The sequence below is a fragment of the Chelonoidis abingdonii genome, chromosome 4 (genome assembly GCF_003597395.2).
Source record: "Chelonoidis abingdonii isolate Lonesome George chromosome 4, CheloAbing_2.0, whole genome shotgun sequence".
NCBI classification, from domain to species: Eukaryota; Metazoa; Chordata; order Testudines; family Testudinidae; genus Chelonoidis; species Chelonoidis abingdonii.
Genome location: NC_133772.1, coordinates 16,699,314 through 16,726,788, shown reverse-complemented (window position 1 = coordinate 16,726,788; position 27,475 = coordinate 16,699,314). Strand labels below are relative to the sequence as shown.

General features: G+C 46.5%; 1 protein-coding gene across 5 annotated transcripts in view; it reads left to right on the top strand.

Annotated features, from left to right (window-relative positions):
• The window catches only part of ATP2B4 (ATPase plasma membrane Ca2+ transporting 4), a 106,749-nt gene extending 88,845 nt beyond the window's left edge, over positions 1–17,904 (top strand). For 3 of the 5 annotated variants that reach the window (XM_032785815.2, XM_032785816.2, XM_032785817.2), the window contains 3 exons: positions 55–162; positions 710–892; positions 12,862–17,904. In XM_032785815.2, coding sequence (XP_032641706.1) covers positions 55–162; positions 710–892; positions 12,862–13,167 — 597 coding nt within the window. In that variant the 3' untranslated portion in view covers positions 13,168–17,904. Of the gene's footprint in view, positions 1–54; positions 163–709; positions 893–5,560; positions 5,748–12,861 lie in introns of all 5 variants that reach the window. The other 2 variants (XM_032785819.2, XM_032785818.2) reach the window with 2 other exon arrangements.
• The last annotated feature ends 9,571 nt before the right edge of the window (positions 17,905–27,475 follow it).

The window sequence follows — 27,475 nt, the reverse complement described above, 5'->3', positions numbered from 1 at the left end:
TGCATGTCCCCTCTAACAGCCCCGCGGCGTGTGCTCTTCTCTCCTGCGCTGCAGATCCTCATCGTGGAGTTTGGTGGGAAGCCGTTCAGCAGCTCCGGGCTCACCTTGAGCCAGTGGCTCTGGTGCATCTTTATCGGTGTCGGAGAGCTGCTTTGGGGCCAGGTGAGGGCTGGGCTAATGACTCCACCCCTGCTGTATATTTCCAAACCCATTGCCCCCGATGGAAACATCTTATCACTCTGCATGTACACCTATATAATACTTAACCCTGCCATGAGTGCCGGGGATTGGACTAGATGACCTCTCGAGGTTCCTTCCAGTTCTATGATTCAAAATCCGCCCCCATGTACCGCCCCCAAACACTGCTTGCTTCCTTCTGCTAAAAACAGAGGGAGAGCTCTCCATCCTCTGGCTGGTGCTGTGAGACGAACATCCATGCATTCCCTCCCCCGCCCCCATATACTCTGGGGGGTTGCCATAAGGAGTTGGAGGGAGTGCTGCTCTAGGCTGGCAGATAAGGGCTCTCCCTCTTCTTAACTATTGCCTTGTGAGCGGCTCAGGGCTGCAGGCAAGCCAGCCTGAGCAATACTGATGGGGGGGCCTCTTGGGCGTTGGGGCGCAAAGATGTCACACCCCCAGGATGAGGAAGCAGCTCCATTGGTACAGATGATGGTAAGAGATTAACCCATGGGTCCCCATGTCTCTGTAGCTGATCTGCAGTGTTCCGACCAGCCGCCTGAAGTTCCTGAAGGAAGCTGGACATGGTACCACCAAGGAGGATATTCCAGAGGAGGACCTGCCGGAGGACATGGATGAGATTGACCATGCTGAAATGGAGCTGCGGCGAGGGCAGATTCTGTGGTTCAGGGGCCTCAACAGGATACAGACTCAGGTACCGTGTTGGGCACTGACGTGCCGCTTCCTGTTTTCTCAGGGGCCCTGGCCGAAGCAATCTAGGGCCCTCCTGTTACCTGTGCAGCTCCTCGTGCCCGCGGTGACACTTCAGCCCCTCCAGGGTCTAGAATTCCCACTGCCAGTGCCTTTCTGGGTTAGCGCCAATCAGCAAGTCAGGCCTGTGAGCATGCACTGCTGCTTAGCCGCCTGCTTCCCTGTGGGGCCGGGGCTACAATGAGAGTGGGGGCTGTAGCTATTGTGGGGAGGGATCTCAGTGCCTTCTGCAGCTGTCGGGGGAGGGGCTCAGAGCTGCATGTAACCACGGATGGTGCAGCTGGGTGGTGGCTGTTGAGCCTTTTTCTAAGCATTGTCTGCAGGATTGTTGCTCCCCTAGTGGAAAGTAAATGCTGAGCAGCCTTAGCCAAGCCCTCACGAAAGATCCTGCTCTTAGAAGGCCCATCTACCTGCATCTGGGATGGAGTTGAATACGCTGCGGGAGATGGGGCATTTAGCACCCTGGTTCTCTCCTTGTTTCTACGTTGCAGGTGTGTGAACCCCATTCGATAGGGATCAAAGCTCCACCCCTTTCCCTTCCCCACCTGTCCTCTTCCCACTGACTTCAGTGGCCTTTGAATGGAGCCGTTTCAAACCCCACGCTCAAATGAGGACAGCAGCTCCAGTCCAGCAGAGAGCCAGGCTGGCTTAGTTTGGTGGAGTAGTAAAGCTGCTTGTCAGGACTTGCCACTCTGAGTGCCCATCTCTGTTACCAGGAGGGAAGTTGGGGTTCTTCTTTGCCAGCTTAATGCCCGCTGGCCTCAGTCAGCTGTTTGCACAACAATTATTGGCTGAGCTGGAGGCGTATTGGCTTTCGTCTCTCTGGAGCCAACATGGTCCCTTGCGAAGGCAGCCAGAGCAGCGTGGTGGTAGCCCGTACCACGATGACTTTTCACACTCCCTCCCCATTGGTTTTATTTGTCTTTTTCCCTGCTACTCCCCCAGTCTCCTGATAAGTCCCCACTTGTGGGCCCTCTCTTCTTTATCTTCTGTTCCCCGTGCTGTAGCTACAAGGGGAGGAGAATTGTACGAGGAAAAGAAGCCTGGTTATGGTTTCTTTAATAGTTTTACTATTGCAGTTTTAAAAACCTCCCTCACTTTTTTTTTTTTTTTTTTTTTTTTTTTTTTTAATTGTTTTTGCTGAAGAACATATTTGTCCTGGGGACCCTCTTCTGCTTTTTTCCCCTGAAAGGAAGCGTCTCATCCTGAAGAATACACCACGCACATGAGCTGCTCACGTTTCTCCACCAGCCATTCCCTTCTCAATATTTCTCTTGTTAACGGTTCTCTCCCTGCCCCCAGGGCCTCCTTTACTCCATGATGGTGGAGGCTTTCTCTGTCCTTCTCACCTCCTGCCCCACACTGGGAAGGTAAAAGGCTAGGGGTGAAGAGGTGGGAGGCAAAGGCCAAAGTGAGGAATGTCATGCCAATGAGTTGCAAGCTCCTGAAGCATGCTCTCAGCACTGCGAGCCCCAAGCAACGGGCTCTCCTCCTTGCTTGCCTGGCTCAAATGCCATGCGAGGAAGCTCGTGAATTCAGCATGGATGTGAGGAACAAAGAATCCCCGCTCTTCTGCAAGTGGCATGTTCATTCCACCTCGTCATCTCCTCTGGGTATTTCCCTTGTGTTGGCCTGTCTGTTCTTCCCCTACCCTCCGGTGTCCTGGCTGCAGATTGGGCAGTTGCCTAATAACATGAGACGTCTGGCTGGGAATCGCAGGGGCTTCTCAGCCCCTTGAGGGGGGCCCAGCATCTGTCAACCTGGAGCATCGCCATTGCCCTACCTCCAGCTAAACAAGTCTGGGGGGGGTTGAGGAGGAATTTGATAGCCTGAAAGCATCTTCCTCAAAGGCCTCAGAGAAACTTACGGGTTTGTCTGCTCCCTACCACTACAGCCTCATAGGCACAGCAAGGGCGAGTCCTTTGGTTTCCCTTTGCTCTTTACCCAGCTCCCAGGAACCGGAGCCCAGTGATGAGACACAAGGGGGAAGAGAGTTATTGAAGGGAGTGGGATAACGGCTAAGCTGCCTTTGGTTATTGTCTCACATTTATTTTTCCTTCCCAACTCTTCTGCCTTTGTGTCCAAACCTTGCTTTACCAGAGCAGGTTCTGAGGGGCTGGAGATGTTTCCCTCTGGCCTCTGAGTCCGGTGGGAATTTCAAAGTGAAATTCCTCTGTAGGGGGGTCATTTGGGTGGGAGCTCGGGGCAATATCTGCAAGGCAGTGTAAGTCCATGTGTGGCACATGGAAAATATGATAAACCCAAGACAAAGTCTCCTGAGACCCATATCTGCCAGGCTATATCCTCCTGGCTTTGTACAGTGGTTTCTTCTTTCCTTCCCAAAGCAAGCAAACACCTCCACCTCATGTTCACCTTTTCTTTCCACCACAAAGGCTACTAGGGGTTTCTGAATGTGAAGGTACCAATCTGACCACCTCCACTCCTCCTGCCTAGGGACCCTGCCAGAGTTACCATCCGATTGTTAAACATACATGGGATAAGGAAGGAGCCATGTTTGTTTTGCATGTTTCAGAATCATGCGACACACTTGGAATGAGAATTTTAGAGTGGCTGCATTTCAAAGAAACGGGGGAAAGAGGGAGCTGGGGGCACTTCATGGAATGGAGGTGCCGAGATGAGGCCTCGGTATTCTTGTGCACGTTGGATTCGTGAAGCTTGGTCACTGTTTCAGCACAGGTACCTGCTTCCATAATAGTGGCCAACCAGCAAAAGGTCCCTTGAGTCCATTGGACTGGGAGATGTGCCCATGTGGGATTCATATACAAATCCTACTTCACACGTGGAACTTATGGTTCATACAGCCTTAAGTGTGACACTTTTTTTTGCAGCACATAGGAAATGCATGTGATCCACACTAAAGCCACATGTATGTGGTTTTTTAAAAAAAAAATATTAGAGCACAGCCCACATTCAGGTCAGTGTGAGTTGTGTGTGAAAAACACAAGCCGGGGAGTACACGTGACTGAAGCCAACGTGATTTTTGTCGCCTGAGCTCCTATTCTTTTAAGCTCTGGTGCTGGCTTGTATCGGCCAGGCTGGGTTATTTTTGCAGTGGGATATGGGGAAAACAGAATCCGTTGGGGTCAGATGTTGCTGGTCATTGGGACGCTGGCTCTGTTTGCTAATTTCTCAAGCTAGCCTGCAGCCCGATAATGCCTTTGGGAATACCATGCTGTTACAAGAACGATCCAGACTTACCAGAGTACGGTAGGTAGAAATTTCTGTAATGTAGTGCTGCAGAGGTGATGCAGGTTCTAGGCGCTGTCTCCAAACCAGTAAGAAGAATGAGCTAGCGATACCAATAGCCACCATGTGCCCATCGAGTCCGTACTGGAGCCAGTTTACTTATGCAGCTTCGCATTCTTGCCTCATGAAAAATGCTGCTTGCTATTGCAACACTATGCAAAGCCCTGGGTTCTTTCCAGCATCATGTCTGTCCTGCAAATCCTACCAAACCAGCCTGGAGATCAAAATCCTGGAGTTCTAGGCTTCCAGGAGAGTGTCCTAAATACGTGTGCCTTAAAGGGAAATGGTGGGGATTCTTTCACGATTGCTCTCGCTGATCGCAGGAAAACGTTCCTGCATCACAATATAAGGGTGAAACAAGGAAATGGCAAAGCTGTGCATGGAATACCCAATGGGATGGTCTGGGAAGCTGCATGCCGTTCCTTGGAGAGGCCTTTTTAATAAGGATCATGTGACCAGGGCGGTGGCCAGAAACACAAGGAAACTGCAAGGACACGTAGCCTCCTGGTTCTACGTGTATGGACCTACAGATAGCTAGGAGAGTCAAAATTCAGAGCTGTGTAAATCCCCAAGTGTAACTGGCTACTGCTCTGAGCTACCTTCCTTGGAATGTGTCCGCAGACTGACACTGCGGCTGTTTCCTTATTTCATAGCTGATGGGTTTTTTTTCTTTTCGTTCTTTATATTTAGGGCATTTGCATAAATCACTGTGTGGTTCAGGGCCTGATCCTGAGAGAGATGCTGAGCATCTGTGAGCCCGTTTGGCTTTAGTGGGAGTTGTAGACACTCGGCGTGTTTCTGGAGTCAGCCCCTTACTCAGTTCAATGAAAGACATGACTGACTGGAAATGCTTTTCTATCCCACTTCAGTTTTCTAGAATACAGGCTGCACTTTGTGTCTCAGTTGCCAGCTCACCCCTACACCCATCCCCTCCCTCTCTCTGTCTTTCTCTGTCTCTCTCTCTTTCCACACCTCTTGCAGGTTGCCTTTATGTACTAGATCCTTTTCTCCTGACTGCCCCCACTCCTTTGGGCCTGTGAAGATTGATCTGATGCAAACTAGAGAGAGCGAGAGAGAGAGAGAGAGAGAGGGAGGGAAAGGCTGAAAGCTAACGTCTAATCTTTGCTCCATGTCTCTGCTTTTGGATCACCTGCCAAAACTGTATTTATGGGAATGTAATCTGAAATGGGTTTTTCCTTTCTTCTCCCTGCCCACCTCCATCCTCTCTTCCTTATCGTCTGTTTGTGTCTGTCCCTGTCTGCCCAGCCTCCCCTCCTTCCCACCCCCCATTCCTCTTGGTCTCTGACTGTGGGGCGAAGCTATCTCACTCTCTGATTCTTTACAGATGGACGTAGTTTACACATTCCAGACCGGCGCCTCCTCTTTACAGGGAGCCCTCAGGAGACAGCCTTCCATCGTGAGCCAGCACCACGATGTAAAACATGTTTCTAGCCCAACCCATGTAGCTCTTTCCTCCGTCAATTCCACTCCCACCACTTCTGCTGCTGCTGCTGCATCTCCTACTGCGGGCAGTGAGTGATAGTCTCTATTACAATGCATGACTTCCTAATAACCACAAGAGAGCACTTGCATCGACCTAACGAAACCTGTTCTCTCTCTTCCTCTTTAATCCTTGACTTGGCCCAATGGTTCCTTGTCTCGATGCGGGGGCAGGGTGGAGAGGCCATTTGTTTCTTTTAGAGCTGTTGCATCTTTAACCATGTTTAAAACCTTTCCGGTTCATTTCCTTCTCTCCTCCTTGTTGCTTCTTTTATCTTTTCTCCTCCTTGCAGGATTTTGGTGGATTTTTTTTTTCCCTTCCAATGGGTGCAAAATTTGAGGTTCTTTAACAGAACTGTGTGGGACCAATAAAATGGGGGAAGCCGTTCTTTCCACAAGTCAGGATTTCTGACATGGCTCCCCTCAAATCCTCTGAGCTGGTGGTTTTACTTAAGTCTTGGTTTGTTGGAGGCCAGTGGGACCACTGAGCTTTAGTGCTAACTTGTAACTGTACAGCCTCCAGATTGGCCTTTGCAATAACTTGGCACGTTGCATGAGCCACACGTCACTGGAAGTGACATCAAGCCCTGTGCACAGGACTGCTGCTTAAGTCCCCCAAAAAGCCCTGTTATGAGGTCTTAGGGCCCTAATTAGGTCAGCTCTTAAGCACATGCTTAAATCCCAGTCAGTTGGCCTTGAGGACATTGTGAGAATTAAGCACCTTTTAATGCTATGGGGCCAATTGCACGTGCCCAGAATATTGGATATTCCAGTACTTCTGGGCACAGTGTGGGCCTACCACCACCTGCATGGCACCCAACTCCCCTCCAAATGACTGCATGCGAGGTCATGCCACACAGGAGGCTGCCATTTTGAAGAGCATGCTGCCCCACCCCCGTCAGCGTGACCTTGCCCGCACAGTCTGGCTGAGGACATGCTGGCATGCACTTAATTATGGCATCCCCCATCCAATACCAGACACAACCACATCCAGTTTTGTCTCAGACAGGGGACAAACCACCTCAAAAAAGGACTGCCTGGTTTATAAACAGACAAATGACCTCTCTATTTAATGCTGTCCTGAGTAGGAAGCACATGTGTAAGTGCTTTCCTGAACTGGGGCCTTACATGGGACGGTGGTGGCATGTAGGCCTGTTTCTGGGCCTTTGAATTTCACCCTGTATGTAAAAATTAGGTAGATCACCTAGACAGCTGATTAAAAATCTTTTTTTACAGAATCCCATTTTCCACTTGCATGTGGAAACCCCTGGCATTGAGCGCAGTTGTTAATGCCTTGCTCTTCTGTGGCACTTTCCATCCGTAGACCTCCAGGTGCTTTGCAAATTTAGATGCCAAGTTTGAAAATGCCAAGATCAGTTATAAAATGGCCCTGTTGAAGTCACTGAGAGTTTTGCCATTCAGTGGGGTCAGACTTTCACCCATGGAATTTATAGGGGTTTGCCTTTTATTTATTTCTGCCTCCACGCACCAGCATAACAGGTTTCTCAGAAGGAAGTTTTCTTAGTCTGGAGTGCCAGCAAAGGGGAAGAAATACAGTGGATGTTGGTGTGTCCCACCAAAACACAATTTATTGTGTTCATTGATTGATTGCGGGAGGGAATCGATAACTTGCAAGGATAGCATGAGCCCTGCCAGATGATAACTTTCCCAAAAGCTAAAACGGGTTGCTAAGGATTCCCTCCATTTTATCTAGACTTGGCTCTACTTCCTTTCTGCTGTTCTCTCTTTCTAAAAACTGTATCCCTGAATACAGATTAACTGAGCCCCTCTGACTTCCCCTTATTACTTCCTGGTGGAAAGTCCTACAGTGCCAGATCTCAGCAGTCCTGAATGTTGTGTTCCTGTTGAGTGGTGATGTAACACATGGGAGGCCTCACGAGTGAACCACAGCTGGTGGCTTGTAGATTTAGGCTTTGTCTCTATTGGGAATTTTTGCCCTGATTGCAGCTATTGGTGTCCCAGCTCCACCGAGCCCCTAGTCTGAATAGGGTAAAACACTGCGAGTCGCACCTTTGCACTGGTGCAAATTACCTCTGTTTCAAGGAGCGGTGAGCTCGGCCAGTACAAGTTGTAGCTTGATCTAGTGGTTTGCCTGGGTTCACCTAGTCCAGGGGCTGGAATTGGGGCAAACTCCCAGTGTAGATGATGCTTGAGATGCTGTGGAAAACCTGGAATCAAGAGGAAAGGCAGGTCCTTGTTCTGGGCATGGAAGATTGGTGTTCACGCTACATTTTCAGAGAAATTGAAACATGTCATTGACATCACCCTTTGGGTGTCTGCATAGACTCTAGCCACTTCTGTGGCTTGCAGAAATTTCTGCATGGGAAGTTCTTAAACAGTTCAACTCCCCAAGAAGTGGCCGTAATTCACACAGTGCTCTGAAAGCTCGCTAACAATGGACAAATTTCCTACAGTTTGGAATTGGGGAGTGGGGGGGATCATTGGGATAAGTTCAGATGCTCGATCCAAAGCTGAGGCAAAGGTGGGCTGGGTAGTCATGCACCAAAAGACTTTCTTACAAGGAGCATCAGAAATCCTGCTTCCAGCTGGGCTGGAAATAAGACCAACATTTCTTGCAGTTTTTCTGAACTTGCACCTGAACCTAGAAGTGCTGAGTAGATGCTTGAAAACAAAAGAGAATGAGAAAAGGCCAGTGAAATGTTTCACCCCACAGAGATGTGGTTCCAGTTTGGAGCAAGGGTTTGGATGGACTTTTATCCAGACTGGTGAACCATCCCTAAACTGTTCCTCCTTTGCTTGTCTTCCTACCTGGAGATCCTTTAACAATGAGGTGGAATTTGCATTGGTTTTATGTTAGTTCTGCCGACAGCCAGAGGTGGCATCAGTGAAGCAAGCACGTGCCTGGGGCGATGAGCTGCAGGGGATGGTGTGCCAGTCGCCGTGAGGGCAGCAGTCAGGCAGTCCTCGGCAGCATGTCTGCGGGAGGTCCACCGGTCCCACAGCTTCGGCGGCAATTCCAAAGGTGCAGAACCAGCAGATCACCTGCAGAAACACCGCCAAATCCTTGTGACCAGCGAACCTGCCAAAGGTCGCCTGACTGCCATGCTTGGGGCAGCAAAAAACAGAGCCACCCCTGCCTACAGCTTCTTACGATCAGCTGCAGAAATGGCAGGACCTGCCTGGGGGAAGGCAACAAAATATTTGCTTTGTGAACTGAGTGGGGAATTAAAATGTTAGAGAAACCAAAACCATTCATGGACATCTGGACCAACCAGTTATGCTCCTGGATGGGTCACTGCCTGCAGAGTGAGAGCCCAGGAACTTTGGATCTAAAAGCATGAGCCTCTCCTGTCTGAGCTAAAGGAGCAGCTGTGCTCACTCAAGGGAAGAAGCGGACCAATAAACCTCTGTATGTGATCTAGCCGTGGGAGGGAGACTAAGTGCCATGCTGTAGTGGAGTTTACCCACTTGTGTTAAAAGCTGAAAAGCAAGTGATGGCACCAGATTTATTGGTGCACATGGATTTTTCAAAGCAGTCTAGGAGGGTTAGCCACACCTGATTAATGAAATGTGTCTAAATCCCTTGGGCTGATTTGAAAATCTCTGAGCATTCATCATTTTATGCAAATGTATCATTCTTGGTTTGTTTGTTTCTTGTGCTTTGTAGCAGTGCAGTGTATATATCTTGGAAGTCTGTCGATTGCTGATCTCTGGGGTTATCCCAGTGTGCACCTAACAGGTTTGGGGTTTTGGTTGTTGGTTTCACTTGTTTTTTTGGCAGGGTGGGGGTGTGACTTCAGGCTTCAGAGAAGTGGGTTTTTCTGGCACTAATGCCAGCATGGCTAACTCCCTCAAGCAAGGGCACCTGAAAGTTAGGAGGAGGAGTAAAGTTAAATATTCTGATGGCTTCATGCCATGGCTGATATACAGGCATGATGCTGTACTAGTTAAGAGATGGACTAATAATGTCCTGGTATGCAATAAGGCCAAGAACTTTTCCAGCAGAATCCACAAATATCACCCCCTTTTTTCAGATGTATAATGGGCCTCCATTGTCTTTTGGCCTATGTGTTTCCCAGCTCTACCTTACTCTTCTTCATAGCTTTGAGGTACCCTGCAGTGTGACGGGAGTTAAGAGAAGGAAATGGGAGTACCAGATTGGTCTGCTTGGAAGGAACCCCCAAAGCATCTGGGTTTCTCTAGCTACTTCGCTCAATCCATCGATCACAGACGTGCTCAAGTGAGAGAAGGCCTTGAATTCCAGCTGCCCCAATGTTGTCCACCCAGATATAACCTTCCCTTTTCACAGGTCAGGCTGTATGGCTCCCTACTGTGAAGGTGGACACTGAAGTCTTCCCCGGGATCTGCGTTTTTTGCCTGTCTTCCGGCCACTGCAAGCCAGTGTGTTGTGTGCTTATCTGTCCATGTGTGACATGAGGATGGGCTTGTTTTACTTTTATAGATTAAATGCTTTTCGCTTTCAAAGCCCTCATCATGCTGGTATCAATGAGGATGTTCCATCAAAGTGCTCATGGGTCATTATCCTGCTGCTTGGGGGCGCCATCATCTCTTCAGGGTGGGTGGAGATGCCAGCCCAAAAGCATGTCCCTGTTAAACTGTGGGACACGGGCATCCTATAGGTTGACTTGTGAGGCTGTAAAGTTGGTGGGGGTCTCATCTTAAGCTTCCCTTTGTATAATGCCTTGTTTTCAATGCTTTGTGAATACTGACATGCTGTCATTGTGCTGACGCCAAAGATCTTTGGGGAGTTCTTTTATCTTAGGTATCTGGGAGGTGGTGATGGGATGGGTTCTGGCTAGTGTCTACAGTTGAGCCTGCTGGTGATATAGTAACCAATATTTAACCCAGTGACTCTCATGAGTGGTGGGTGGTAGTGTCCTGGTTTACCAGGATCGATAGCCTTTTCTCCAAGATACAGTGAAGAAAGTTTGTTTGCGTACTTGCAAGTGGAGGAATTGACTTTCTCCTTCCACTCCTCCTTTGCTTTCTGTCCATTTAGCTGGGACGCAGGGTGAGTGTTGAGAGACACTGGAAGCTGGTGTAGCATAGTGGTGTAGGCAGAAGCAAGGAGCTGTCACGGGCATGTGCATCTTCACAGGTGTCAGCGCTTTAATGAAGTGCTCCACACAACCCCTCCTGGGCTGGTCTAGGAACCAGAGGACTAAGAGCACTGTACTGATAACCTAACTCCACGGGCAGCATCTGAAAGCGGGTAGGTGAAACTGACTATTTAGATGGGGAGCTCAGAGCAGTGGGCAAGGCTGACTCAGGGCTGGGTGAAGGCACGGCTCTCTGCTGCTAGGGGGGGATTCTCAAAAGAGATCTAAAGCAGTGATTTGAGAGTACACTGGAGTGGTAACAATTCCCTCCACTGCAGGAATCCCTGGGTGACTTTTTCATGCAGGAATTTATGCAGGAAGTGAGATTAGAGGATGGTCCTTTTTGCCCTCAAAACACAGAATCAGCTCAGTTTCCATCCAATGCAAACGGTTGATTAGAACTCCCCCTCCACGCGCTGGGGGAAGAAGCAAACCCAGTAGGTTGCAGCAGGTCACAACTGCAATTGGATGATGCTGAACATCTTTGGAATGTAACTTTCAATGAGGGCTGACAGGTTGATGTCTAAGCTAAACCAGTGGCTGCGATTCCATGACCCCTGGCACTCTCTAGAGCCCGTTAGCTGGGGAAGGTTGGGACCTGTGGACAGGAGTAATTCATGCAATGTGAGGCATGCCACTCTGCCAGTATGGGGACTCAGGAATGTGGCCACTGGTAAATTAGAAATACTTGGGGGACAGAAACAGGTGGATTGCATTTTATTTTGCGATTTGGATCCAGATAACACTTTTCTCTGAACTCTCAAGGTTGAGAGAGTTTACAGTAGTGGTTCTGGTTTTGTCAGCTCCATATAGAAGCCATTTAAACATACGAGGATGCATGAATTGAATTGACGTTTAGAATGCATACACCTGAGTTTTCCATGCGTACAAGTCACTCATGGGAATGGGTGTGATCTTCCGCACCCAATGTCTGTGCATTGGCTGCAGTGGAATGACCTACATTGCACGCGCACACATGGGTTTGGGGTGATCATAACCATGGAGAAGTCACCGTCAGCAAAAATGCAGTGTTACCAGGTCGCTGCCTGCTTCACCTTTGTGTGTTGAAAATGTGAATTGCACCTTAAACCTGTGACCGAATAAACTGTGACTTGACTGCAGGGTGGGGCGAGAGAGCTGTAGGCTTTCAGGCTTGGATTTTCAAAAGAGCCTGAGGAATTTGTGGATGGGATGCCTTAGGCTCCTTTATAAATCCTGCCCAACTTGAGATGCAGAGGGCCTTAGAAGTGCTCAGAAGTGCTGAGCCCCCATGACTGTTGTAAGAGCGAATGGAAGCTGTGGGCACCTCATGTCTCTGGAAAGCCAGGTCTGATACATGTCAAGCGGGGCACCTGAAAGCAGTGGCTGCTTTTGGAGACGCTGGCCTTAAACGTGTTGGTGCGGGCAAGGATCGAAAGCTCCTGACCAGAGTCTAGGCTACAGCTTGGAAACTTGCACAGCTTTGGTTTCCTTCTTGCATGCTCAGCTGGGTACGTTTGTTGTTAGTGCCATCTGCTTGGATCTGCTGCTCCACGCGGAGTTGATGAAGCCATGACACCTTTAAACTCATTCCTTTTTATAGGTTTACAAAAAATAAATAACTAAAAATGCATCACTTCCCATTTGCCTAGAAGCCAAATCACTGTGTGTCTAACCCACCTCTCTTTTGAGTTGTACTTCCACTTTTATTTTGTCTTTTTGTTAAATGCACAGAAGCGTGTGCACGCACGCACCAGAAATAATGCATTTTGATTTCCATTCATTTCAAAGTGATCTGTTTGGAAATGTTTGTCTTTTCTTACAGCTTCTGAAGTCGCCCCATAGTCGGTTGCCCCATCACACACCTACTCCTGAATTTTGAGCCATTTGGCCATCCTAGTTTCCCATAGTTTCTCTTATTTTTATTGAGTTTTGTTCCGTGCTGTTGTGGTGTTGGTGGTGGTGTCTTTTTTTATTTTTCACCTGAAGTCCCTGAGATCTCCCTATGGCCGCCTCTCACCTCTTCTCTGTTTATCCCCCACCCTCCACCCCAACCTCCTGACAGATCAAAGTGGTGAATGCGTTCCGTAGCTCTTTATATGAAGGCCTCAAGAAACCCGAATCCAGAAGCTCCATTCATAACTTCTCAACTCACCCTGAGTTCATCCTGGAGGAAGACGAGCCTCAAACCCCATTCCTCGATGACACAGAAGACGACTCCAAGACTGACGGACTCAAAAACCAAGGTGGGAGTATCCCAGGTGAATCCTTCTCCCTCAACCAAAATAACAATGCGGTGGACAGCGATCTAGCAGAGAACACCGTCCCGGAGTTTGAAAGCCCCTTAGACGGCCTGGAATCATCGGTTTGACCTTTGAACTTTGATACCCCCTTCATTTCCGTCACCCTGAGTCCCGTGTGATATGAGCACCAATAACTGATATTGCAGAGCGGTCACTTCATGTTAACTGCTCATATGTATACCATTTTGTTTTCCTTTTATGATTTATTGGCAGGAACCAGAGTACCATGGAGTGGGGAGGGAGCAGTTTGCAGTGGGTACTTCCTAGGTGGGAAACAGCCAAGTTGATATTTCTTCTCCTTGAGTCAGGTTCCGTGTGTCCGTAAGGGTTTTTCATTTTGAAAAATGCATGTTCAAAGAAAAGGTTCAGATTGTCTTAAATAGTCTTACATGTGCACTCGCCATCTGAGGGTACATTTGTGGGGTGACTTGGGGGGTCTTTTAGCTTGTGGGACTTGACCTCCGATAATATCACACTTGTGGGATGGGGGGGAAGCAGCATGAAGGTACAGATTTAAAAATTGAACGGGGAAAAGAATCTTGAATTGTGTTAGAGGAGGAAAGGGAAAAACCAAACAGGTATTCTCTGCGGGAGACTCTGATGGTTAGAGTATGTAAACCAGTCTTCCACCTTGAAAAAATGGTACCTAACCTTTTAGTACTTTTCTGTCTTCGTATGTGTTTGTCTCTCTGTTTCCAACATGCTAACTGTGATTAAAAACAAGGGAGGAGGGTGATTTAAGAGTCTTAAATATGTTGGCTAAGATATGATTTGAAAAAGACTCTGCTTTGTTACAAAGCCCCACGAGAGATGCTGCCACCGTTGCTGGGAATGTTCTCCAAGAACCGCCATGACTGGAAATAAGAAGTCGTACTTTCTGCAGATCTTTTTAAATGCATCTTTTTGCTCTTGAACTGTATGATATCGGTCGGCAGGATTTTCGATGGTCAGCAAGACTCATGCGTAATTTAATAGCAAATCATTTCTGAACCACTTTGGTGAGCAGAGGTGTTTTTGCATGTGTGGTGTGTTGTTTTTTTTTAATACTGTCAGATTAAATATTCTTTTGGCCCTGGAGTGAGGCTGGCCACGGCTAAGGTTCATCCCAAAGAACATACCACGTGCTGTACATCCTTTTCAAAGCAGTGGCAGGGTCTGGATGGGAATCAAGTGCCAGCTGCTCATGGAACGGCTGGGGCAACTTAAGGCTACCCATCCCTGCTGCATTTTGCAGGTCCTTTAGGAAAGAGAAGAGAGACTGTAGTAGGGGAAGCCATATTTGCAGTGGTCATATCTGCACAATCCCATTCAGTGTACATACCCGCCAATTGATGGAATTGTCCTGTCTGTGTCTTTTTCTAGGTTTGGATGAAGCCGTTTGCAAATAGGGGCATCCTCCTGTAACATGGTTGTCTTATTCCTGGGAAAGGCACTGCTTTCATCAGAACTTCAGAGGAGGCTTAATAGCTAAGCTTTGTGCCACTCTCCCTTGTCACAATGGTCCCCTCTTCACCTTAAACCCTAATTTGCCTCCCCTCTTGCCTGGATCTTGTTGCATCTCAGTCCTACAAACAGATGCAAGAAATGATGGTCTGTGAAGCTAAGGTCATAGCCAATATCACTTACGCTAGAGAAATCCATTCCAAGGCGTCCTGTGCTAATTGTTAATGCATCTGTCGGGTTTTTTTAGGTTTGTCCCCTCATATTTAGGCTGTGGCAGGGTGACAGGCCTGGGCTTCAGCTTTTGATCACTGGGAAGCCACTCAATGAAATAGTTCTGAGCAAACTCACTTGTGATGCCAAGAAAGGGTCAAATCATGAGTGATAGGAGATGTCTGCAACTCCTGTTGACTTCATTGGGTACTTTTTGTGCCTTTCAGAGTTTGGTCCTAGATTGGTGCCATTGAGAAACGGTGTAGAAGGTTACCTATTTTACCCTCTTATCCAACACTTATTCAATTAAAAGCTGTACCTGGAAGCAGAGAGAGAACCCACTTGCAACTGTCTGTATTAAAGGGTTTGTGACAAAAAAGGGACAGGAGGCCTTGCCTGGCCTCCTTCCTAACAAGCAGAAATATCTTAATGAGCGAGTGAAGGTTATCGTTCTTTTCTTTTCTTTTTTTTTTAAGAACGCACAGCAAAAACTCCTGCGCCTTTTCCAAGCACTGCCCAAAGCACCGTCTGCCATTTGGGAGCACGGTACTTTGCCAAGAAATAAGTGTTCCTTAAACAACCCAACACTGACTCATGCCCTGGCGCTGTCACGCTTCATTCCACATCTGTTCAGGGTAGACCGATGAAAGGTCCTTCTCACAGGGTCTTCTGCTCCAAGGCTAGTAAAGAGGAGGGGATTCTAGGCTCCACAAACTGCCAATACCAAGAAGAAATAACCACCACTGTACATCTTAATTGCAAATCAGAGCCCACCCCTTTCATCCAGAAAAATGCACCTGCTTCCTTCATTCCTTTCAGTCTTCATCTGAGCAATCTGGGAGGGATTAAGGGGGAAATTTAGCTGTTTCTTGGTCTCTTACGTGTCCTATCTGATGAGAAAGAGAAAAGGATTTTCGTTTTTCTGTTTTAAAGCTTACATTGCTTAAAAGATCATTTTTCTATTTTAAATACTTGCAAAAAAAAAACCAACAACCCCACAAAAGATGAAAATACGGTGTTCTTGGGCGTTTACGTGAATATTTATTAAATACTTTGGGGAGACACTGATTTTGTTTCTTTGATATTTTTTTATTACCTCGGACCTGTTTAAAAAAACAAAAAACTTTGGGCGGGGCTGGGGGAACTTTGGAGGCACTTAAAAAGTCACTCCCAGAAGTTTCTGTGACTGGCAGGTTACCATGAGAGTCTGGTCTACCTTTTTAGTCAATTTATTTTTTGTTCTAGTTTCAATGGGGGGGGGGGGGGAAATAATTATATATAAATATTATGCAAAAAATATAGTTTTCTTTAGATCAGAAACTGATATTTTTAAGTCAGCCATATGTATTTTGTTTAAAGGAAAAAAAACAAAGCTGTAAGTCGTGTCTGCAATGGAATGTGATCACATGACTGGCAGTTTAAAGTGACAGGTAACTTAAAGATTGGTCAGACTCCAATCAACTTCCTTTCTCTGAGCAGCCATCTTTGTACTAAAAGTTAGTTGGACTACACAAAACTGTTTTTTATATAAATTACGTTGATATGGCTAGTTGCTTAAAGTATAAGCGTTTATTGTGCATACTTTTTTATGTAAAATATTTTTTTTCTATTTAGTTTCAGTGATAAACTGGCAGCAGCTAACTATGGCTTAAGTTATTGAGGAAAGTTAAACTAGGGAGAGAAAGAGATGGTGCTTTGAATTTAAAAGGCATGGTAGCCTAAATTAATTTCTTAAAACATGCCTTGAAAGATGGAGAGAGGTTTTTATTTTATTTTTTACTGCCAACAGAACGAGTGGGAGGGAAAAAATTAAACAGATAGTGCCATGTCAGACAGGAAATGAAGTAATATCCTGTGATACGTGTTAACTTGTTTTGGAATGCTGTGTTGTTAAAACACTCTAAACAATTTTGCATCCAATTCTTAAGGGTAGAGTCTGTTTTTTGTTTTGTTAAATCAAGCGGCGGATTGGTACCAAAGACATTACATCACTTCCTGTGTGCAATGGTGAATATCCATTTGTAGGAGCGTTCATCATGTGATTAGGTTTGGAAGGGGAGTGTTTATTTGCACAGGGATCTGATTTTAATTTTCAATGGTTTTGTGCAATAAGTTTTTAAGGAAAAAAAATTAAAATAAAACAAGAAAAAATCTCCAGAAGGAAAAATACTAAACTGAATTTTAGCCATGGGTAGGCTGTAAAAATAAATGAGCTGGGGCAGAGGAACATACTTCCTTTTGATACGTGTTCAGTCTGTCCCTCATCTAGAAGCTTTCTCTGGTGGGAGCGTAGACAACTTGTGGCGGGTTTAACTTTGGATCGTGCTGAGGAAGAGTCAATTCAAAGCCCACTGCAGACTCCCACAGCCTTCAATGGGTTCTGGATCAGGCCCTCTGAGGAAGGGATCTTCAAGAAGATCAGTTCCTATAGTGACTTCTTCCAGTGTTCCACCAGGCAGGGACTCATTTCCCCCCGCTTCCCCCCAACAGTCAAGGCCTTTGCTTTTCATGTGTCCCCAGGTTTTCTGCCTTCACATGTGTTAGGGCAAATGGCTGTTGACAGTTGTCTCTGGGAGCTACAGCCCCAAGAGGAGGGGAAGGGTGATGGTAGGTTCTGTTTGTGCCGTGAGAAAGTCTTAGATGACTTCAACTTCTGCTGTCCCCACCTCCTTGTGAATCTACCAGTTCGCTGAGCTATCCATAAGGATCTCCTGAAATGTGCTCTGAAAAATCAACTCTCTCGCACATATTCTCGCAGTGAATCTTTCCAAGAGAAGGACAAGCTAAGTATAGTTGTGGTGAATATAACTTTGGCCTGATATCATAACTGACCATAACTCCTTCAGGCTTACCTAGAATTTATGGGTCAAAAACAATGCTTCTTTGTGACTTGTGCTGTCCTATTAGTGATGGTGTCTCTTTTCCCTTTCCTTGTCAGTAATTCTGCCCATCTCTTCCTCTTGGCTGTCTGACCTCTTGTGCTTTTGCCTCTGATGTCCCTGCTGGCCCCCCAAAAAGGGGGCTGTGGTTGGGATTTTAAGTTAATTAGCCTTTCAGCAAAGTCCATGGCTAAAATGGCCTTTAGTTTATTTCCTAACCCTAAATAAATATATATACAAAAATATACACTTTGTATATATTTATCTGACTCTCTTTAAAAAAACAAAAACAAAATAACCAAAATCTTTCTTTTGAAAAGAGCACGCAGGTTTGAACTTGTATCTTTTTTTTCAGTAACTAGTATAATAAGCACTGGTATTTTTGTATTTAAAAAAAAACAGAAAAAAATGACAAAATAAAAGACTGAATATTATGTGGTATGCATGACATTAAAAACAATGGTGGTTTCAAAGCAATATGTACCCTGGTGTGTTTGCCATATCTTAGAGTCCAGCTTAAAGTGCACCTGATCTGTATTTGCATTTTGATATTATTTAATCTCTATGTACAATGTTTTGCATGTAATTTATATGGTTCTTGGGGAGAAAAAAAATACTTTTTTGAATGAATTGTCAACTAGCTGCTTCTGGGAAAATTTGGAACTCAAAGCATAGATAATGCTGTGATTGGAAATGGAAGGAGCAGGGGGAAACTACACAACGGAAGATAGAGGGGGAAACAAAGGGGTAACATTTTGAATCAATAAAGCTTTTGCTGTTGAGCAGAAACAATGTGCGAGTGCATTGAGAGAATAAAATGTGCCCATACGTAATTGTGCTGTCCTTAGTGTATGTCTACCAGCTTGTGAAGTCACTGATCATCTACTGACGCTGAGACGAAGGGTTTCACTTAAAGGCTTACCTCCGAGCAAAGCTGTAGAGTGGAAACTGGTGGTGTTTTGTTTGTTTCAATCTCACACCATGAAAACAATTTTATTTAAAAGGTTTTCCAACCTCCCTCTTCAGATGTGGGTGACTGTACTGAGTTCTGTTTGTTTCAGTCGTTCTGACTTCTACCATCTTCGAGCAAGGTCCAGAAGCAGCTGTCAAATACTAACCAAAGCTAATGCCTTCTCACAGATATGGCCATGTGGACATTTTCCTGTTCGTCTGACGGTGTCCCTCCAAAAGCTGTCTCCAACTGCAGTACGTGGCAGTGGAATTGAACTGCATCTTTCTAGTTTTGACCTCAATTCAGTAAAGCCCTTTAAATATCCAAGTCCATCTCTCTTTAGTCACATGCTTAAGTGTTTTGTTAAGCTGGAGTCTCAAACAGCAATTAGCACTCAAAATTGATTGAAAGATGTAGCTGAAACAAGCCCTGATCCTTTGGCATTTATGCTCTGGAATGGCTTTACTAATCTGAGTAGTCTATGGGACTGTTCCCACAAGTGAAACTACTCAGGGGTTGCACTATTTTTAGGAGCCGGGTCTAATTTTGAAGACATCATGGAGATTTTGACCACGTGGTTTGATATCCGCCCCCCTTTCATTACAGCATAGTCCACTCAGGAGAGGAGCTTGGGCTGACGGCGGAGCTAGGGCTAGAGCTGGAGACTTGTAGGAATGAGGGCAGAGCCGGGGCAGGGTTGGGTGGCACTCCCTCATGCCTCCTCTTGGGCCTGATCTGGGCCCCCTTGTGCACCCCTCCACATTTTCAGTGGTATGCCCCACAGTTTAGAGACCAGCAAATCAACTGATTTGAATTAAGCTTAGATCTGAGATTAGGTGAATGGGAGAAGTAGTTACAGGAGTTGTAAAGCAAGTTCCTGGCAGGGTCACCATTGTTCCCAGTGGCGTTCTGTCAAATATTTAACCTCTTTTGGGGGATCACACGCTAGGTTACCCTTAAGGCCTGTCTTTTTGGGTTTAAAAGATAGTCAGAAATGTAGTTTATTATTAAAAGTAAAAGCTGGTTCTGATTGGATGCTATTCAGCACAAATGCTCCCAATGGTTTATGGACCTCGTCCAGTTTTTTCTGAACAGCAGCTGCAATGCTAATTTACATAGTTGTGTGGTGTTGGTTTTTTTCCCATACCCAGTTATTCCAACAATTGTGGCTCACACTGTCAGTCTCTCATTTTTGTGCATAATATATGTTCCTTGTTACTGTGTTGGCCTGTAGCTCTTTTTGTGCAATAATTTGGTTGGGCAGTGGCAGACATGAGCAAGATCATTGTTCCCACTGAGCTTGCATCTGCTATTTCCATCCTGCCACTTTGATGGGAACTCAACTGCAATTAATTCTACTAAGATACATTGTTATGGAGGCCAGTTTACCAGCTGCAGAGGCACTGGCATGGGGTCACTGGTGAACCACTTTGCAGTCCTACAGTGGCCAAACTTGTGTGTGATTGGGAAAGGCTAAGAAATTGGATTCTATGCATCTCAATCAAAGTTGGGCCCAAACTGAGTGGAGAAGAGAGATCAGGCTACAAACTCTGCAGATTGGGCCCAGATCCTCAAAGGTATTTAAGCACCTAATTCCTTACATCTTTTGACAACCTGGCCCTTCCTCCCTTTAGGCTCTGGGGTGGATAAATAGGACAAAAGTTCTGTTCTTTAACATAAATAGCTTTGCCCAGAGCTGTAGCGTTACCTGCATTTGGTGTGAAACAAGCAACTTCATGTCACTGAAATTGGTAGGTTGGGGGGTCCAGGGGGCCCTTCATTACTCCATCACTTAAGTTCCTTTCGCTGGCTTAGCCTGCACAGGTTTTGTACAAATACAGTTTTTTCAGTGGGAGGGGTGATTTCCTACCACTGTAATTAGACCAGTAACAAGCCCTAGTCTAGATGTCATTATACTGGCATGGCTTATTCTGCCTTCAGTTAGAATAAACTGTCCTGGTATAAGTCCCTTTATATTGGTATAACTGCATCTGTGTAGTTAGTGGTACAATTTTTTCATGTTGACAAGCCCATGGTGGTGATCACTTTAATGGGTGGGCATAGCCAATCTTAGCACTGAAATTCAGGTGAGATTCCTTAGGTTTAGTCTACATGAGGAAATTTACCAGCATAATTATACCTCTCCAGTTACACTGACAAATGTCTCCATATGAACACTTACTCCAGATTAAAAATGCCTTTTTTCTGATTTAATTTAAACCCTTCAAAAGTACTACAGGCAAAATCAGAAAAAAAGCAAAATTATTCCATCATAAGAGTGTCTAGGGGGGGAAATTTTCCAGCATAACTAGCAGTATAATTATGCTAGTCAGTTTTCCCATGTAGACAAATCCTTAAACCCATGGGCCAGATCCTCAGCTGCTATAAACCCACTGGCTTCAGTGAACCTAGGTTGAGCTCTGTTGACTGGCACCAGCAGGCATCTGTAATATTCAGAAGACTATCACTGCTGCAGAAAAGCTCTGCTTTTCAGAAGTGCAAAGCACCTGTGATTCCATTTACAGTTAAAGTCAATGGGTGCTGGAAGTGGCCCAGCACCTCTGAAAAGTTAAGCCAGAATTAAAACTGACTTTCAGAAAAGAAAACAACTGATTTAAAAAGGCTCCCAGCTGCATAGAAGTGTTTACTTCCCACTGCACTTTGTAGTGTGGGCTAAGTATTTCCTGGGCTTTCACCTCCTCAAGAGCCAGACTTTCGCTACCTTGGCTAGTTTGCTAACTGCTTTTGGGCCTTGACTCAACTCCATTTCACAAGAGCCTCCTACCTTAGTCTTCATTAACTGAATGGGGTGGTTGACAGAGAACTCCTGCAGCCTGTCTGGGGTCATGTTTTAATTTAAGTGATGAACTTTTGCTGCTTTAAACAGCCAAACAAACAAAAAAATGACCCAGCGACTCACTGCCTTAGTCTGTGGTTTAAAAAACTAAAAATAAAAGCAAAGCCTCATTAGATATCAGTGCTAAGTATTTACTGCTTCTGTCCTCTGTGTCTGTCGGCGTCTATGGTCCTCCACAGTGTGTGTCTGACAAAGCCAGGTTGAATATGGGAGGCCATCAGTCATTCATAGGCAAGCATTTTTTAATCCTGTTGTAAATAAAAAGATACAAAAATGTCATCCATTTATTTCCTTCCTGGTGTGTTTGGGCTTCATCAGTGTCAAGCCAAAAATAATAAAAGGTGTGGGGGGGGGAGGGGGGAGAAGAGGGTGGCTGTGTGTGGCTGGAATTTGCTCTCATTTCATAGTCCTGTAGGCATAGAGAGATGTGGACGTATGCCAAGGCAAGTCGGGCCTAAGATGCACAGGACAGATGTGTTTGACTACTCCCCAGCAATCCTTATATTAACACCATGCTCAGTCTCTCTCTAACTTGACCCGTTGGGTTATTTCTTGGAATGAGTTGGGTTCGTGTGAAGCACTGCATTTGAAATCACTAGCTCCACTGGGCTACAGCCAGGACAATGGGACCTTGAGCGATCTCTGAGGGCTTGTTTCTACGCAGTTACCCCAAATCAGCCGTTGGCTGTCATCGATCGCTCTAGTTGTGCTCCCTCTAAAGGCCGGTTGATGCTCGGAAAGCACATTGTGTTAAACATGTCACTCACCATACTGTAAAATACAGCTGAGCACTCACAGGGTCCGTAGGGTTAACAACAACCACCAGCTGAAACAATGCTAACCCGCTCGTTCTTTTTTAGGCTGAATTTCGCATCATAGGTGTAGACATGGGCAAGCTGGAGTTTGCATCAGTTGAGCCTAGTGCAGTTTACCTTTGCTTGCCCTTGTCTAGTCTGAGGGATCAGCGCTGCGGAGTTAGGCAGTAGCGGCCAGCACTCAGGCTTGGCCTGAGTGTGCACAAAATCCAGGAAGCTTTTTCTCCCCTGTGATCATTTGTCTTTTCCTGTCTCTTATCTCTCTCGTTGCTTCCTGGTTACATTTTATTTCCTAACCTTTTAAATTCCCTTCTTTTCAGCTGTGAACTCCTAAATTTGGTCTCTCTTCATTTCTTTATCTTTCAGTCAATCACACACCTTTCCCTGCTGCTGACCTCGAAGCCTAACCGCTGGTGCTTTGTGTTGCTGGGCAGAGGCCCAGCATTGGTTTTTCTGATGCAGCTGCTTGATGCCTCAGCTAGTAGCTCTAGCTTGGCTACACTTGGGTTTGAAGGAAGAAGAATCTTAGATAGCTCATTAAAGAGTAAGGCTGATGAGCGTAGGGAAGGGAAACCTATCCAGTCTGGCTCATCTATTTGCACTTACACAGGGCTTCATCAGTGCATGTCAAAATGGAGTAGCCCTTCCAATATATCAGCTGTAGAGAATAAAACCTCATCCTTCCCTCGGTTCAGTGCTTCCTGTTGTATCCCAGAAAACAAGCTCTTGTTAGGACCAGAGCAGCCAGGAGCAGGACAAGGCAGCTAGTTTACATTCATTGCTATTTTTGTCATGCCCTGGGTGTGCATAAGATGGGATGGGTCCCAGAACCTAGGTAGTCTTGCAATCCAAGTTAGACTTCACGCAGACGTACAGGTACGTTTGGCATGCAGAAGGCTTATGGCATCACCCTAGCTAAGCTGATCTTTTTTTTGCATGATGAAAATGGGCTGTGGGCCAGGAGAAAAGAAGCGCAATGGGTGGAGGGAATGACACATTATATAGGGCAGTGCTTCTCAGTCCGGAAAGCCCCCTGGCAGGCCGGGCCAGCTTGTTTACCTGCTATGTCTGCAGGTTCAGCTAATTGCGGCTCCCACTGGCTGTGGTTCGCCACTCCAGGCCAATGGGAGCTGCGGGAAGTGGAGCAGGCCGAGGGATGTGCTGGCCGCCCTTCCTGCAGCCCCCATTGGCCTGGAGTGGTGAATCGCAGCCACTGGGAGCCATGATCAGCCGAACCTGAGGATGCAGCAGGTAAACAAACTAGCCCGGCCTGCCAGGGAGCTTTCCCTGAAAAAGCGGTGGCCCAACTTTGAGAAGCACTGATGTAGGGTATAGCTGATAGCTGTTCAACAGCAGATGGGATGCTACACCCACCTGTGCTACTAGAAAGGCAGGCTCCCTGCTCTGCCACTCTCCCTGGTCTGTCAGAGAAGATAGGAAACTAACATGCTGGGTTTTAAGGTTAGAAGGGGTCATTCTGATCATCTAGTTAGTACATAGCCTCATTGGAAGGCAGTGCGGAAAAAGACTTTACGAGGCCATCTAGTCCAGCTCTGAGTTATAGTACAGACCGCTGCCGGTCTCGTTCTGATGCACCAGGTGGGCTGCCCAGGGGTGAATGACACCCACAGCCCTCCAAGAAGAAGAGGAGATAACCCTCAGCGTGTGGCTCAGGTTTCTGCACACCGAGCAGGTTCCAATTAGGTGCTGTATGTGCCTACACCATCACTGTGCTACTGTAATATCCTGTGTTACCGTGAGCTCCTTGAATTGATGCCCTAAGATTCATGTAGGTAGATTGCAGATCACCAACCCCAGAGGCAAGCAGCTTTCAAGACACTGAAAGGACAAAAATCAAAATAACTATTAAGGAAACTGACAACGGTGTCAAGCCACCAATACTCCAGCACTGATGCATCATTAATGCAAGTGCCCCAGATAACGGCCATAATATCCAGTCCCTATTTCCTGCCCATTTCCTCCCAAATCACTCATGAAAAGTTTCCCACACCTTTGCAGTGTGTGGGCGCCCAAGAAGTTGTGAAAGGTTCCCACAGGCAAGGGGTAAATGTACAGGGAGATTGTGGAATCACCATCATTGAAGATTTTTAAGAGTCCACTAGACAAACACCTGTCAGGATGGCCTAGATAATATTTAGTCCTGCCATGAGTGCAGGGGACTGGATTGGATGACCTCTCACAGTTCTCTCCAGTGCTCCGATTCCAGGTTCCAAAGTCCATCCCAGAGAAGGCCTTGCCAGTGCTGTTTAAAGTGAAGGGGGTCCAGCTCTGCTCACAGCCACAGCAATTTCACACAGAAAGAGGGCAGGCAGAGTCACGAGCCACGGATGTATTTGTTAACCAACAGCTTTATTCAACTGCATTGAGTTAACTGAAAGCTCCTGCTCTATTCAGTTGCATCTCTGCCTTGTAAATCTCTGTCGCACATTTTAAAAGCCCCATTTCACTAATTCAATCTATGGCAGCGATAGAAATATTCCAGAAGGGCAAAGTACTATCACCACAGATGAAAAGCACCAATCAGGGTGTCAAGTCTAATGGCTCCCAAGCTAGGATCTGTTGATCACCATTGGCTTGCAGAGCATTCACTGATGGTCCATGGAAACCTGTCTGTCAGTAGTGCTGGTGGCTCCTTGTTTCCTGCTGCTCCGCTGCTTTAGAAGAAGCTAAAAACACCCTAAATGCTTTCCCAAAGATACTTTCCCAGATAAACACTTGTTCTAGTCACTGATGTTATTTGATCGTCAGTGGGATGGGAAGTGGGCTGCGTGATTGTGAATGGGAGGGAATGTGTCCACAGGACACCCATCCTCTGTTAAGATATGGTTTGTGCTATGCAAGTGTTTGAGAACTCCATGGCATAGTAGCTGACTCCAGGATTGTTCCCTGCACAATATTTTTCTAAAGCTTTGTCCAGTCTAGAGTTAAATGCCCCAAGCCATCGGGCTCCTGTTCTTTGGAAGAAAACACCTTCACTGTGAGCATCACAAAGCACTTTATCAAACAGTAATGAATTTAGCCAAGTATCATCACCCCCCCATTGTACAGATGGGAAAACTGAGGGACCGAGAGACGCGAGGTATCTAAGGACACACCTCAAGCCTGTGAGAATAGAACCCAGGAGTCCTGAATCCAAGGGCCTGATTCTCTATCACCTCGCACCTTGTGGGATCCTTTTCACCTGCACGAAGTGAGCGTACAATGCTGCCAGATCTGAATTGTGTTCACTCACCTCCTACTTTGCATAGGTGTAAATGACAACACAAGATGCAGGGCAGTGGGGAGGGCTTCTAGGTCTGTGCCTTCACTATGAGACCACACTACCTGCCACAATGGGAGGCTCTGGGGAGTTGGGGATGGTGGCTAACAGCGAGCAGGCAGCTGGATATTCAACAGAAGATCTTGGCGAAGTTCAGTGATGGGAGCTGAACACCCAACAAGGTCTGTGAAAGGGTGGGGGAGGAGTTAACTGGGGGTCAGGTAAGGTAGAGGTGGGGGCAGCACAGTCACGGATGTGAACATGAGGGAAAGAAAGAGACAGGGAGCAAAATAAACCAACGGGTACAGGGAGAAGGTGAGAGGGGAGAGAAAAACAGCAGGGAAGCCAGCCAAGGAGAGGAGGGAGCTCCTGGCTATTCTCTCTGCTTGCTTGGGTTTGGAATTGCTCCTTGACAGTTTGGATTTGACTGTTAGAATAATCATATTCGCCCACATTCTCCCCCTGCTCCCCTCCACACAGACTGAATGCTTGTCAATTTCTTCCAGCAAGGGGGAAATGGATTGAAGGCTGGGAGATGTGGGAGTACCAAGGGGCTGCGCAGGCATGGACCCCATAAGAGGCGATGCTGGCTCAGCCAGGGGAGAGGGTGACTGTTTTACCCAGCACCCCTGTCTCTCCTCCCAAATCCCTTTCTCCTTCCTACCCTTCAACCTCCCTTTCTCCCTTCCCTCCTTCATCCTTTGCCCCCTTTTCATCCTTCTCCTTTGTCCTTTTCTCCTTTCACTCTCCTTCCTATTCACTCTCTCCTTCTTCTTTTGCAATTTGGCTAATGATAGTTGGTTTGAATTAGCAAAAATACTATTTTTCCAGCTTAAATTCTGTTCTAGTAGTATCAGAACATCCATGTCTATTTGGATGTGCCTTTGCATCAAAGCTCTGCAGGTGAAATCTGGGCCCAGTGAAGTGGCGACATGCAAGAGTACTTTTATGGCTTTATAAATCTACACCAGTAAGATATAATTAAATGAGTAACTTATCGGGCAGTGCTTAGGAACCCCAGTCATGGCCCAAGACTCAATTGTGCTAGGCATTGTACAAACACGGAACAGAAAGATGATCTCTGCTCCAAACACGTTAGGAAATCATTCTTTCTCCACAGACCATTTATACAAGGCCCAGGTTTTCAGGAATGCTCCACATCCCAAACCCCATTTGCAGTCTGTACGAACTTCGAGCGCTCAGCACCTGTGAAAATCAGTTTTTGATGTTTTTGTTGTTTGGGGGATTTTCTGATGGGATGTCAGGAGACACAACAAGACAATACTACTCCTGCCAACCCGAAGCATCCAAAAATCATAGCTCAGCCTCCACTCCAGAATCATGAGATTTTTAAAATAATAATTGTTGGGGTCCTTGATATTTGTCTTCTATTGTCTGAGCCTTTAGGGCTCACATTTACAAGCTTTTCTCCACAAACACAAGAGCTAGAAACTTAAGATGTTAAAAAATAATCACATGACCCCAAGAGCTGGAGCTTTTATAACACCGGAGACTCACAAATAAAATGGTGAGAGGTGGCAATGGTGCAACACTCGTCGTTAATTAAGGGACACATTATTTTCAAGGTTCAGTGCCCGTTCAAAATGCACGCCCATCTCTGGACGCTCTCCACTGCAATTGCCTGGGCAGACTACGTACAAACTGGGTCAGCTGCCTAGCCTACAAAGCCCAGCATGCCATACCCCCAGTCAGCCTACAAGTACCAACATGCAATGCTCCAGCGACACGTTCTCCGTTCCCCGAGTGAGAGCCTACCTGTTCCAGCATGCAATGCGCCACGGTGTTCTGACTACATCTTCCGCATGCAACAATGACGCCGTTTCCAGGGCGCCGGCGGGCTGATACCGCACTGCATGCTGGGAGTTGTTTTGTGAAGGAGGGCGCAGCCGCGCCGGTCGCCATGTTAGTTGCGGGCGGGT